The sequence below is a fragment of the Spermophilus citellus genome, assembly GCF_964194105.1.
Source record: "Spermophilus citellus genome assembly, chromosome: 5".
Taxonomy (NCBI): domain Eukaryota; kingdom Metazoa; phylum Chordata; class Mammalia; order Rodentia; family Sciuridae; genus Spermophilus; species Spermophilus citellus.
Window position 1 is genome coordinate 135,267,594 of NC_138186.1, and position 14,267 is coordinate 135,281,860.

General features: G+C 34.9%; 1 protein-coding gene across 8 annotated transcripts in view; it reads right to left on the reverse strand.

The window, feature by feature from the left end:
* PTPRK (protein tyrosine phosphatase receptor type K) overlaps nt 1–14,267 on the reverse strand; it is a 572,160-nt gene that overhangs the window by 100,975 nt on the left and 456,918 nt on the right. For all 8 annotated transcript variants that reach the window (XM_081294494.1, XM_081294493.1, XM_081294498.1 and 5 more), the window contains exons 12-13: nt 7,190–7,463; nt 3,969–4,005 (exon numbers count right to left, since the gene is read on the reverse strand). In XM_081294494.1, coding sequence (XP_081150620.1) covers nt 3,969–4,005; nt 7,190–7,463 — 311 coding nt within the window. The remainder of the gene's footprint in view (nt 1–3,968; nt 4,006–7,189; nt 7,464–14,267) is intronic.

Genomic DNA, 14,267 nt, shown 5'->3' on the forward strand with positions numbered 1-14,267 from the left:
AAATATTAAAAATTCTCCCTCCCTCCCCCTCCCTCCCTCCCTCTCTCTCTCTCTCTCTCTCTCTCTCTCTCTCTCTCTCTCCTCTCTCACTCTCTCTTTAAAAAAATATGCAAAAAAGCAGAGCACTACTACATATGGTTTGAAAAAGGTGGTGAAAGGCTACTACTACAAACCAGAATATCTTCAATATTCAAAATGCAACTCCAGCATTTTCAGGCCACCTAGTTCTTTTCAACAAAGTTGACCTGGACAGGAAGCTGAAAAAGTGTCTGAGATCCTTCACTCACACCCAATGCTGTGCTGGTGACACCAGGTCAGGGTCTAACTGATGGGCAAATGAAACACAAAACATGCCATGGGAATCCTACAGGATATATCCACATAGTGTGTTTGGCCCAGGGAGTCCTGGGCAGGTATGTCCTGCTCTTTGGCAGGTGTGCAAGAAGTAAAGACACATGTTATCCATGGAGGGACACCTACAACCATGCCATCAAGGACAGCCTTCCAAACCTCATATTTTTCCTGTGCACTAGGTGTTGCTTCTACCTATGGTCATGCTGTTTTTAATGTTTGATTAGTTTTTATTTTTGTTAACTGAAAAATACTTACCTACTCTTGTGTTGATATAAATGCACATTTATAATAGTAAAATTCCCACATTTTACATGGGTGATCTGACAGATTTTTTCCAACATAGAAACTTTTAATAATTGAGCTGGTCATTTACCAGAGGGCTTCCTCATGTTTTCTTTATGGTCAATGTGATTATGCTCTTTTGACTATTAAGTGTGTCTTCAAAGTGCCATCTCAGAAAATTTTTATATTGAAAAATTTCATACCAATGCTGACCATACCTGGCTGGTTTTATCTTAAAAGGTAGTCAGGCAGTATATTGATGATACTTTATAAATGTAGTTTTCTCATAAGTAAATAAAACAAAGTTGAATATTTAGAACCGAAAATACATTAGATATAGGCAGAAACATTGAAAGAATGAATAAAAGCATCTTAGTTTAGGGGTTGGGGTTTTGGCTCAGCAGTAGAGTGCTCGCCTAGCATGTGCGAGGCCCTGGGTTTGATCCTCAGCACTACATAAAAATAAATAAAGAAATAAATAAATAAAGCTATTAAAAATCATCTTAGTTTTTCCCTAAGCAATTTCTATCACAAAAGTTTAGTAAGTTTAGCATTTGTACAAATTTCTTTTATAATGGAATAACATAAATTATGTCTTTCTGAAGTAAGGTAAAAAGTCAATTGTGATGATGATAAACAGTTAACACATGTATAATATTTACAAAACTTCACAGTACAGCAGCCTTCCTCTCTGTTGTTGTGAAGAACAGGTTCCAAGACCTCCAATAGTTGCCTAAAGGCAGTTCTAAACTCTCTCTTTACTGTTATTTTTTTTAAAACTCTGCCTACATACCTCTAATAAGGTTTAATTTATAAACTGGGTACAGTAAGAAATTAACAATAATTATAATAAAATACAATAATTGGAAGCTTCACTATTCTTGTAGTTTGGGGCCCTATTAAATAAAATCAGGTTTACCTCAACACAATGCACTGCAATACCACAAATATTGATCCAACTTCCGTGCAATTGCATGGAAGATGGAAGGAGACCCTCATCGTCATACAGAATACATGTATGACGATGTGAGGAAAAAAAAAGTGTGTCACATTAGATTAGGTAGAAAGAAGTGACGGGAGGGGAGGGGAGAGGAAGGGGGGAAAGGAAAAACAGCAGAATAAAATAGACATTATTATTGCTGTGGGTATATATGTGACTGTATGACCAATGTGATTCTGCAAAGTGTACATTCAGAAAAATGAGAATTATATCCCATCTGGATTCAAATGTATGATATGTCAAGATCATTGTACTGTCGTGTGTAACTCATTAAAACAAATACAAAAATTATTTAAAAAATTGATCCAATAACATCAAGATCTACTAAATGACTAAAGGTTGGGTAGTAAATTCTATGTGGTACACTGGACAAAGAGATGATGAAGTCCTGGGCAGGACAGAACAGGACAGTGTGAGATTTTATCATGCTGCTTAGAATGGCACACAATTTAAAACTTAAGTATTGTTACTTCTGATGTTTGAGGGTGTGGTTGACTGTCAGTAACTTAAGAAGTAGAAGCAAAATCTCAGGTAAGAAGAGACTGCTGAATAAGTTATTTTAAACCTCAATAAAAATAAGGGGTAAGCACTCTTATTTTGGGAATAAGACCTTATACACTTTGCCCAGTGCTAAAGAATTGTGAAGGGACAAATCGAGGTGTAAACCCAGATAGTCTAAGTCTAGTGTCCTTTCTCTGCTCACTGTACCATCCTGTCAACTGAAATAACTACCACAAAAAAAAACTTTCTTTCTTACTAAGTTTCTGGCAAATATTCTATGCCATGTAGTAAGATTAATTTCCATGATCTCAAGTTGCAATCTAAATACCATATAGTATTTGTCAGCATGCTTTTATTTGTATTCAGAGAGGGACAAAATGATAGTTAACCAGGTCATTCGAAAGCAAACTGAGTAAGAAAATTGAAATGCTACAAGCATTTATAATTTTCTTTTCTGAGTTCTAGAAATGCAGCATTACCCTATTTAAAGAAGTTTTTAGAGGCTGATGCAAGACCTCTTTACATCACTAGCTCTACTTAAAATCTGGAGAGCTCAGGTGATACATACTTAATGTCTTCCACCATTAACCTGTAAAAATTTCTGCTCTAACTCCTGATCTATAAGCTACATTTTAAAATATAAAACATAATTCTTATGTACTGCATCCCCCTCAATATATTCTTCTCTTCACTTTTTAATAAAGCTTGCTTATTTTTTTTAAAACTGTCATGAGGAATCAGTATTTGAATTGAACAAGTATGTTTATTTTTTCTTCTGTGAAGCTTCTTTATTCTCATGAGTCAAGGGAAAAAATCTATATTGCCTTTACAAATCCAGAGTAAAACACAAATGCTAATTGAGAAGATTGATGATTAGATGGAGAAAAATGATAAAAGGAAAGATGCCAGTACACACAGAATATGGCTATTCATTTTAGCCCCCAAAGAATCTACTGCTGCTTATGAATGTGGGTCTAATACTAATTCTGGCAACGATCTACCCAGAGGACAACCCTCTGAGGAGCCCCTGGCTGCAGGCAGACAGCTTTTTATTATTTCTCTTGCTAGAACACATGAAGAAGTAGCTATCTCTCCCTTGTGGGCACAATCAAATAACTCTTAAATGAAGGATTATAAACGGAGATGAGGAGATCCCCCCTCCCCACTTTGAACTCTAAACACTCATTCAAGGATGACAGTATTTTTTCCTCACAAAGAAAGTAGGCAACTGAGTCATAATAGGTAGGGTCAGCAGGAACTGTGTTGGTGACTACCTATCATGTACACAATCTCTGAATATTAGTGGAATTAAAAAAAAGGAAATTAATCTTTAATCCAAATGTACTACTGATGAAAATATGGAGCAATTTCCACATTTAAACTTTTATATATGTATGAATTAATTAGCTTTGTTCTTTTTCTGTGTGATCCTTGATCACAGAAAGTTACAGTGGTTTTTAAACAAGTGACTTGCTATTTTCAACTGCTATTACTTAGTTTTTTCTAATGCATTGCTTGATCAGCCACGCAAGATCTTTCAGGTACTAAATGGCAGAAATAAGTCCTTCTGAGGTTTTGTAAATCCTTTCTATTCTCATAACAAGATTCCTTTAGTCAAGTATTAGAAGATGGGATGTAGCACACCATTATGTGTTAAAGACACCCAAGTGAGTCAGAGAACTTGGCTGGAGATTTAACTGGGTCCTACTACAAATACTCAGTAATAGAAATGCCACATTTAATTAGCCTGAAGCAGGGAACAAAGCTGTTTTGCTTTAGAAAGGTGGTGAATAGATTTTAAAAAAAGAAGAAGAAAAAGCAAACCTCTTACCTTTTGTAGCAATTCGTACACACTGGGTTTTAGTTTCCTAGTGGAGTAAAAATTAAAAAAAAAATCAATGTATAGGTAATGATGCCTGTTTCATAAACTATAACTAATCCCAAGATCAATGCATGGTCATAAAATAGGATTACAAAGAAATGCAATATTGATACTCTCAGATCTACTCAGTGACTTTCTTAATGATCTTGTTTATCCTTTAGGGTTTAGGATGTGTGACAGAGGTACCTGGTAGGAAAAATGGTGGTTACATGGAATTTTAAGATTTTTTTTTTGTTGGAGAATTACAAGATTAATACATTTATTGTTTCTTGATATATTTTCTCAGAGAATTGTTCAAAATGTAATATACAAGCTTTAAGAAAATATCCAATATTTTCTAAAGATGTCAGTAACTATTTTCACCTTCTAACAAAGCAGGCTAGCTTGTTCAGGACAAGGAGGATAGAATTCTATTTGCATTTATTGTTGATTCTAAAGCCATCATAAAGGCAAATATAAATATTGCATAACTAATGTAATTCAGAACAAAATATAAATTTAATTTCTACCTGATGGTGGTAGACTCAGATAAAAATTAAATGTTACATACTCTTGTTTGGATCATAGCATGTCTAAAGAGCTAAGAGATAGTAGTTAGGAAGGTAATCAAAACATCGCATTACAGTTGCAATATCATTTATCTGTTCTTTCTTTTAATGTAGCTGTTAAATTTTTTTTTCAATATAGATTATTTTCTACCTCTTGCCACACAATAGGGTAGAGAAAGCAGAAGCAAAAAAATGAAGTTACAGAGTGATTACTATATTTTTAACACTGTGGGGGTGGTAATAGGAGATGCATGTCCCCATAAGCTAGTTCAGGGTTCAAGCCTCACCTCCCAAAAACTTAGTTCAGTTGGTGTCTACCTTTGAATGCATGTCAGGTATGAAAATGTGTCAAAGCTAGGGATCAGAAGGCTATCTGAATGCAACATGATCTGACTAAAACTGTCTTGGCGATCATTGTCATATATTCCCCATCAGATATCCTAGTATACATCACAAACCCTATAGTAGGATAAGGTCATTAAGATGGCTGAGTATATTGTGCCATCTACTGATGCCTAGATTGTTTAGCAATGTTGGACATATTAGTAGTATTTGAAGAAGCCCAGGTTGGCTTTTTCAAATATTCCAGTTGGCCATTGTTCATTTTTTTTTTTCTAGCATAGCATGTAAGCACCATCCTCCTTCCTTGGGGTGTGTTATCTTCCCATCTTGCTCCTGCTCAAGACACCCTTCTAAGTTCCTAATAAATTGCATTCTGTGCAATGCTGTGTCTCTTCTCCAGTCTCTCAGTCTCATTTCCCTAGTCGCAGGTTCTCCCACATGAGAAGTGGATTTTTTGTTAAACAGGCTATTTCTTTTTAAGATGCATTTGCAACATCATCTTGAGAAGTTCCACATGTTGATGGGGCAATTTATCATTTCATCATAAGTGTTTTCTTTGAAATTAAAATAGAATGCTCATGGGAGAATTAGGAATCAAAAAAAAAAAGAAATGTATACTTTTATTACTTAATTTTGACCCTTGACCTTCATAGTAAACTGTAAGATAATTTTTCATATTCCTATAAAGCCCAAGGGGATTCTTATTTCGTAAAAGCAAACTCTGTTGACTGTCCTTAGGCATTACCAGCCTCTGCTGGTAGGAGTCACATTCATTTTAAAATTCATTGCCAAAAAAGATTGTGAAATATACTCTGGCTAGTCTGAACTTTGATTTAACCATAGTGTAGTAGATATATCAGAAGAGAAAATTCATATTTTGCTCTCTTTGTGCTACTTAATACACAAAATGTATTGACAGCTCTCATACTGTTCTTTTTGGAGCATCCTGGTTACACCAGTGCATAGGAGCAATGTGTATACAGGAAGTGGGCATTAGATTAGTTTCTGAAGTCTCCCATCTATGTAGAAGCGAACTAGAAGAAGAGAACATCTTCTACCATGAATATCCTCTGTCTTTGGAGAACATTTCAGAAAAGGCTGTGGTATTTTACTTTGCCATAAACTATATACCAACCATATTTGTAAGCAGAAAGATAACACTTTCATTCAAAAGCAGCTAATCAATACCCAAGTTTTCATGGCCCCTGCAGAAATGCAAATGGGAAAATTCTTCCAATTAAACTATTCCAAGACATAATATGACGGATTTAATTAGATATCATATATTTCACATCATGTCCCAGGTGCCCACATTGGGGACTCAATTATACAAAACTGGCAATTTCTTAGAGAGCTACAAGTCCATCAGAATGTCATTATTCAAATGTACTTTAAATTATGGAAGTTTCTATTCTTGATGATTTTTTTTCTATCCCTCTCTGCCAAAATATAAACAAGTAAAAATAAAATAAGTTTTAGGAAAGAAAATTTTTTCTAAGAGAACAACAGCAAGGGGCACAAAAGGCCAGGTTGTTTCTCCACATATGGAACCACAGGCAGTTTCTAATGTCCTGTTGTGTTTTCTTCTTCAATATTCATTTGGGATCAGCAGCAATGTTCAAAAACAACTGTGTCCAAAATGGAAAAAGGAGGGGCCATCAGGGAAACAGAGAGCAGACTTCTGTAATGGCACAGCATCCAGCCATTGCCAGGCAGCCTTCTGTTAAGTTCTGTCAGCTATACCACAGGCGTCCTATTACTTTGTAATAAGAGGATTGTTACTTGTTATTTACTATTTGCCTTGTACCCCCTGAAAAGTTTATAAGGGTCTATTAGCCTGCTGTGGAACGTGCATTCTGTTTATCCTGTGGTGAATTTAATCTTTTGAAGTGTGCCACTACTGAGCAAGGAAGGCAGAACAATGCCTGAAATTTACTAGGGGTGGAGTCCCGGCAGCAGCACACCCACCTTTTCAAATCATTTTACTCACAATTGCCATTGTGGGCTTTCCTGAAGAAGGCCCAAGCAGAAGTAGTTACTAGGAAACAGGAATCCTGTGAAATGTAACTGGCATGCAGCCTCAGCCCTCTTCAGTCAGCCCCAAACTGCATACTGTTGGCAACAGAAACTACACCCCTACACATCGATTTTCTCTTCTTTCTTTCTTTTATTTTTATGCTTTTCTTGACAAACGTTACTGAGTATTTATAAAATGTGGCTCTAGATTTTCTAACCCTAACCCTTTGAGCAATGAAAAATCAAACCTCAGAGGAAGCTCACCTTCTCCACACTGCTCATTGCCTGGAAATAGATGTTGTATCCTTTGCGTGGAGCCAAGGGAGGGTTCCAGAAGCCTTGATAGGTCCGATTGTCACCCACGGTGAATGGAGCAGGCTCAGGTAGATTCCCAGGGGTTAATTCTGCAGCAAAGTAATAGGGTGTTCCCCCGCTCATGGCGTTTTGGTAGGTGACAGGAACCTGGTAGCACTCCATGGCCCCGGCTTCTCTTTTCGTTCGATGTGGGTGCAGCTCTTCCACAACAATTTGATAAGCACTTTTGGGAAAAGAGAAACAGTACACACTTATAAATTTGAGATATTAAGTTGGTGTTTTGTTTTTTAAAGAACAAGGGGTAGGAATGTCAACATGCCACATCTGAAAGTGTGTAAACTCTGCTTTAACCCATTGCATTCTTGGTATCATCTATTTTGCAATAAAACAGCATTTCTCGTGCATTCTGCTCCCCTTACCAGCAGAGTTTGTAAGGAGCTGAAAAAGTAGTAAGAACCATCATCACTACAGAACTCTTCACATTCTTGAATTCTGAGAGACAAGATACTTTAATAAGGAAACTGACATTAACCAGAGTCACATCAAAGATTGAATTCTTTGTCTGATATTTTTAAATGTTTAAAGTTAACATTTTCTCTTGAAATGAAACTACAGAAGGCCCAGCTCCAAGGCCCGACAGAATGACAGCCTCAGGGAGGAACTGCAAGCACCCGTGTTGCAGTTGTCACAGCCTTGGAGACAGAATGTGCTGACAGGCTTCCCCACCTCTTGACCTTGCCACGGCATCTACATTGGCTCAGAGCTACTCAGATCTAAAGTACAAGTGACATGCGGCAATACCAGCACAGATGGACAGAAATCTGTCCTCACCACTGAAATAGACCGCCTCCCTCTTCTGGAGTTGTTAATAATAAAACGTTACAAATTGCAGAAACAGATGGCATTTGGCCTATTAAAGCACTAACATGAACTTTCTAATACCTTTCTTGAACGTCTTGAAACTTTTTCTACATTAGCTGTTATTTCACAGAGGAAAGAAAAGAAAAATAATGCAAATTTAAATTAAGATCTCCCTGATCCCTAATGATTTTTTTTTTGGGGGGGATGAGTTTATGAAACTGGTTAACTAATACAATTCTTCCTTTGTAGAAAATTCCTTAGGGGGAAAATGTTTACATAAAAGACATTCAGGAAACTTGACATTATTAAAATATCTAATGTATTATTAATATGTTTAAAAGAAATATATATATATATAAATACTGAAAATTCTAAGAAAATGCATTGCAGTAGTTTGTGTAAATTCAGTATAAATAACTGTGTGTAGGGTTGCATGTTGAATCATAAGAGATTAGGCAATTATTCCTTTCATTCTTTCTGTAGGGAGAACAGTCACTGTTCCATGGATCTTCAGCAAGAATATTTTCTTTAACAGACTCCCATGAAAAGAAAGAAAGGAAGGGATTGGGGGAAGAGAGGGAAAAAGAGAGAGAGCATGCACACACTGAATTTGCATGTCAAAAAATTAAAACATTTTAGAATCTGGTATGAAATTTCAGATTTTATATACACACACACACACACATACATTTAGTATTTACATAAATATAAATATGAACTCTGCTATACCTACAACCAAAAGGCCTTCATAGATTAAAAGTAAGGATTAAATTGTAATTTATACACATTTTTTTCTCCCTAATTATTAAATTTCCAAGTTTTCATAAAAATGTTGCAAGATAGTGGAAGGCTGGGATCTATCTCCTTAGATGACAGAAATTGTATTAGTGCCAGAAATTGTGGTTTGAGCAAGTGACTGAGGCAGAAGTCTATGCTATTTCAAATTACATGTACTGCATCGCTCTCTGTACCTCTGCCAAGTTGGGTCACTAAGCTTGTAGGAATGCTATTGACAAGATGCATGCTCTCTGAGGCGTCCATGGAGCAGGCACTTATCAGTTTTAAAATACAGGAAACATGTAAGCATAGCCCCAGAGAATGAAAAAAGGAATAATCACAGTCAACATATGCTATGCTAAGCAATCTAGCCCTTTTCTTGTTTATTTTAATTTATAATTCATATTTATGTGTTATATCTTTGTAGATCCTGTAGGTACATCTACATATACTTATAAACTCACACATGCATACTCCCTAGGCAACTCTAACCTTATATTCTTGTCCTAAAGAACAATAATGACAATTACCTATCCATGCTCATAATTCAACCTCCTCCTCAAAAAATACATTTCTCTTGAATTATCCCATACATCCAGAGAAACCAAGAAAATCTCCTTAATATTCAATCTCATCCAATTCTATTAAATTGACATAGATTCCACATTTCAAACCAGGATACTTTGTGCCAGAGAGCTCCAGATTTATTAGGAGCAAAGCAAAATGCCAGTGCTGGAGATGAGGGAAGGATCAAAAAGGATCTGCTCTTTGGGAAAGAAGCTTGTATATGATTCCATAGAAGATAAAAATCAGCACCTTGAACTTTCAGATTTGGTACAATTTCCAATTAAATGAAAGAGAAATTACTTCCATTTTATATAAGATTAAGAAAACCATTTTTAAACATACATACACTCAACGAACCTTAATTTTAATCCTGCAATGCATATTTCATTTACAAATTTATTCATTTCTTCTTTGAATGGCCATGGAAGAAATGAAGTGTTACATTCTTTGTTACAATTGGGAAACTAAGACAAAGAGAAATTCAGCTGCCATTAAAACTTGTGCTATGAGTTTTATATTCTTTATTGTTTTATACTATACAGTAATGAACTGAATTTTGTGTCCTCCCAAAAGTTACATTTAAAACCCTAACTTCCCAGTGTAATGATATTTGGAGACGGGGTCTGTGGAAAGTAATTTGGTTAAGATGAGAGGCCCTCATCAAGAACCGAGTCTTCCAGTATCTGATCATAGACTTTCCAGTCTTTAGAACTGTGAGAACTAATATACATATAAAAAGACTTCAGAAAACTGGCTTCCAAGCATATTTTCTAAAATATTCTTTTTGCAGTGATTGACATCAGACAGAAAGCTACATGGAGACAGCTAGATCTTTTGATCTCATTCCCTCTCACTATACCATACCCTCCTACCAGGACAAATGTCTTCATGATATCATACTCAGCTCAGTTTCTGGGTATTTTTCAACCTTGACTATACTTAACTCCACAAACTGATACAATAGCCATCACATTTTATATTCAAGTGTGGTTTCATTTAGGATAATGGACATTTAAATAAGAATTTGTAGAATGAATAAATTGCTTTTGCTTTTTGTGTTGAGGGTTTTGCTTACTTAGGACATATCCAAATCACTCTTTTTCTTTCTGCATGAAAGTGCTTGTTTTGCTTCAAAAAGCCTGAACACTATTTGAATAATGGATTTCCTCAATTAGCTTTTTTCCTGTGACTTTACATCTACTCCTTCATTCATTCACTCAATAATTATATTAGTTCCACATAGGCACTTAAGATAGAGAGGTGAACCAAAGTCCCATCTGTCTTGGAAATTATATTTGCTTTTCTTTTTTGAAATTTTTAGAGTCTTATTTTTAGAATGCTTTCTAACCCTCTTAAGTTTGATGCAATTTACAATAAAAACAAAAACCAAAATATCTACTTTCTTTAAAACCATCTCTACTTACAAACCTGTAATTGTCCCTGGTAAACATTTAAAGTGACTTGAGAAAGCCACTCAGAAGCAGATTTTTGGAGTCATCTTAAATTGTCTTCCATATTTCCTTCATCCCTTATACCCAAACAAGCTGAAATTGATTTCACTTTATCTTCTTTAATATAATCCAGAAATACCCATTTCCAGTTTAAAAACTGAGGTTCACATCTGTGTGTTGTACTGCTCTTTCCTTTACAAACCCTCTCAGCAGGATACCTGATAAAAATCCAGAAAAAAAATAAAAACTATCTTTCCATGTAATGATACTGCTTAAAATTTTCTAGTGGCATTTTACTGTCATCAGTTGGGCTCAGCCTTCAATCAGCTCCTTTGAGACCTATCACTTTGTACAAACCTATTTCTATCATTCTTCATGCACATTGAGAAGGCCTGTGTATGATCTGCAGAGAGATGGACTGTAATTATGGCAACTTCTTAAAAAAATGCTTACTTGAAGCAAAAAGTAGCAATAAAAATAATCAAAAGTCACTATCGGGAGAAATCTCATTCAACTTGAGATGAAACTGCAAACAGAATTACAAAGTTCATGCTTAAAAGAAACTGTCTTCATCATTCAGTTTCAGAGAGTGTGCTCCAAAAACATATTTCCACTTTTGAAAGTCTGCTTTTATCCTTGTTACCTTCTAATTTATCAATACAAATTGATTAAAGGATAGAGAATAATGAGAAATCAAATTAAAAGTGATTTGACTGATGACATGAAATGGGCCTGAGCTTTTTCATTGTTATGGTTGTGTAATTATTTAATGGTACTTAACTTTAGCTAGATCTAAATAGTATTACTTAGTATTCTAGCAATTAAACATATTTCAAGGCCACCTTAATATATTTATTCATTCCACCCTTACTTTATATATTCCTCATTCCTTTTAAGTGAATTTTTAAAATATTATTACAATTAAGTTAAAATTAATATACTGCAGTATGAAGCATTATTCAATACTGAAATTGTGATTGCTTTATATTTAAAAACTAAAAATGACAGTAACTACTATATTCAAATTTGTTTGGTTATAGTAATATTTAGTTTTGGGGAACACCAAATAATGATTTCTCATTATACAATTTCCCCTCAGTTTCAAAAGTATAAGAAAAGATGAAGGGATTTTGCTATTAGCTTAAAAAGAGATTATATAAAAAACACTTTCTTTCCCTGATTTAATGATTAAAAATGTCAAGCTAACCCCCATATTACCTGTAATATACTGTCATGGATTTAATTTTTTTTTTAGTTGTAGATGGACATGATATTTTTTTTCTTTCTTTTCTCTTTCTTTCTTTCTTTCTTTCTTTCTTTCTTTCTTTCTTTCTTTTTTTTTTTTTTTTGATGTGGTGCTAAGGATTGAATACGGTACCTCACATATGCCAGGCAATCACTCTACCACTGAGCCACAATTCCAGCTTTGTCATGGATTTTTAAAACACATTACTAAATAAATTCTCTTTGAAAATATTTAGAGTTTGGTGATAGCAAAATAATAAATTATACAATGGTACATAAATTTTCTCATATCTACCAGAAATCTCCCTTAAAGCTTCAAGGGAAGTTCCCTAGCTTCAATGTTTTACTCTTCCTCTTGTAAACAGACTTTCCAAGATCCCATAGAATACAAAATTGGATTATCATTTCCTTACTGTCCACATTCAGTTGATCAGGAGAGTGGAAGTTTAATTAAAGTTAAAGATTAACCAGGGATACCTGGTTACCACCATATTCCCTGGTCTCCACCTTAAACACATAACCTACTTCTCTCATGACTTCCCTGTTTATATAGAGGAATTATTAATTACTGAATTATTAGTTACTAAACTGGCAAAGCTCAAAATCCTGGCATTAATTTTAACAAGTCTCATCTCACTGTAACACATCTTCATAATGCCTTTTAATGTACCATTTCTTTCCCTTCTCTTCACTTCTATTATTTCACATGTCAAACTCTGTACTATTTATTCTGGGATTAATATCTTACCACACCCATGGGCTTATATATCTGTTCATTTTCCAATAAATATTGTCCATTGAAAACTGGTGTGACCAGTGGCACCTCAACACACTATACACACTGCTGAGGTTTTCCTCCTACCTCTTCATCTAGCTTTTCTGCTTTCCCACAAAGCATTCTCTGACTAGTTCACTCCTCAGTACTCAGTCTGCCAAAGCCCATATAGGTAAATTTTGAGGTGGTGGTAGTTGAATGACACAGACATAGAATTCATAAAAATATGGGATGTTTTTCAATCTAACAAACTGACACCAACTACATGACCCAGACCCACTGATCAGAACCTCAAAGGTTTCCCCAGAAATTCTGGGACTTTAAAAAAAGTAAAAAAAAAAAATCCCTTTCTTAATAAAGTTTATTGCTTATATCATGAACATGGGACATAAAACATACTATTGGGTATTATACTGTCATAAATTCTTCAGATGTATTTATTTTCTTTAATATATTATAAATTCATTAAAGACATATTTTTAATATCCCCATTTATTCACTAAATATTTATTAGGCACCTGTTACAAGCCACAAATTATTTTTTAGTACTCAGTTTGCAATAAAGAACACAGTAGTGAAAGTATCTGCTTACATTTTAGTGGAAAGATATAAATAAAATACATAAATAAAACAAAAAATACATAATATGTCAGGAAGAGATAAATGCTCTGAAGAAGGTAAAGCAAGATAAGGAAAACAGGAAATGATGGAAGTGGAGAGTGTTATTTTGTAGGGAGTGTTAAGAAAGACCTATGTGATAAAACGGTCTTTGAGCAAACTTGATAGAAGAGGAAATTTCAGTTGTGTGATTATATATATTTCTTATTTCCTCCTACATAATATATTGCTCAAAAACTTTGTGGCTCAAAGCAACAAACATGTATTAGCTCATAGTATCTGGGGATCAGGAATTCAAGAGTGGCTTTGCTAGGTGGGGCTCAAGGTTTTTCACATGGTCAGAATGAAGCTGTTGGCTGGGGTTGCTGTCATCTAAAGGCTGGGAAGATTTACCAGAAAGGGTACACCTCCTTCTACTTGCTGGCAGAAACAATTTTACCTACTATGATTTTGCAGTATATGCATGAAATTAAAATAACCTTTATTTGATTTAACTTAGATCCTGGGCTCTTTATGCACAGAAAATGACAAAGAAAGAATATTTATTTGAGGGGTATATTTTGTCTCCGCCTCCTTCTTCTCTCTCTTTGCTTCTTGGCCTCATTTAGATGAGCAGCTTTTCTCTATGTCTGTCCTACCATAGGCCTCAAAACAATGGAGCCAAGTGAGAACGGACTGAAACCTCTGAAACCATAAAATGTTTCCTCCTTTAAGTTGATTTTCTCAGGTATTT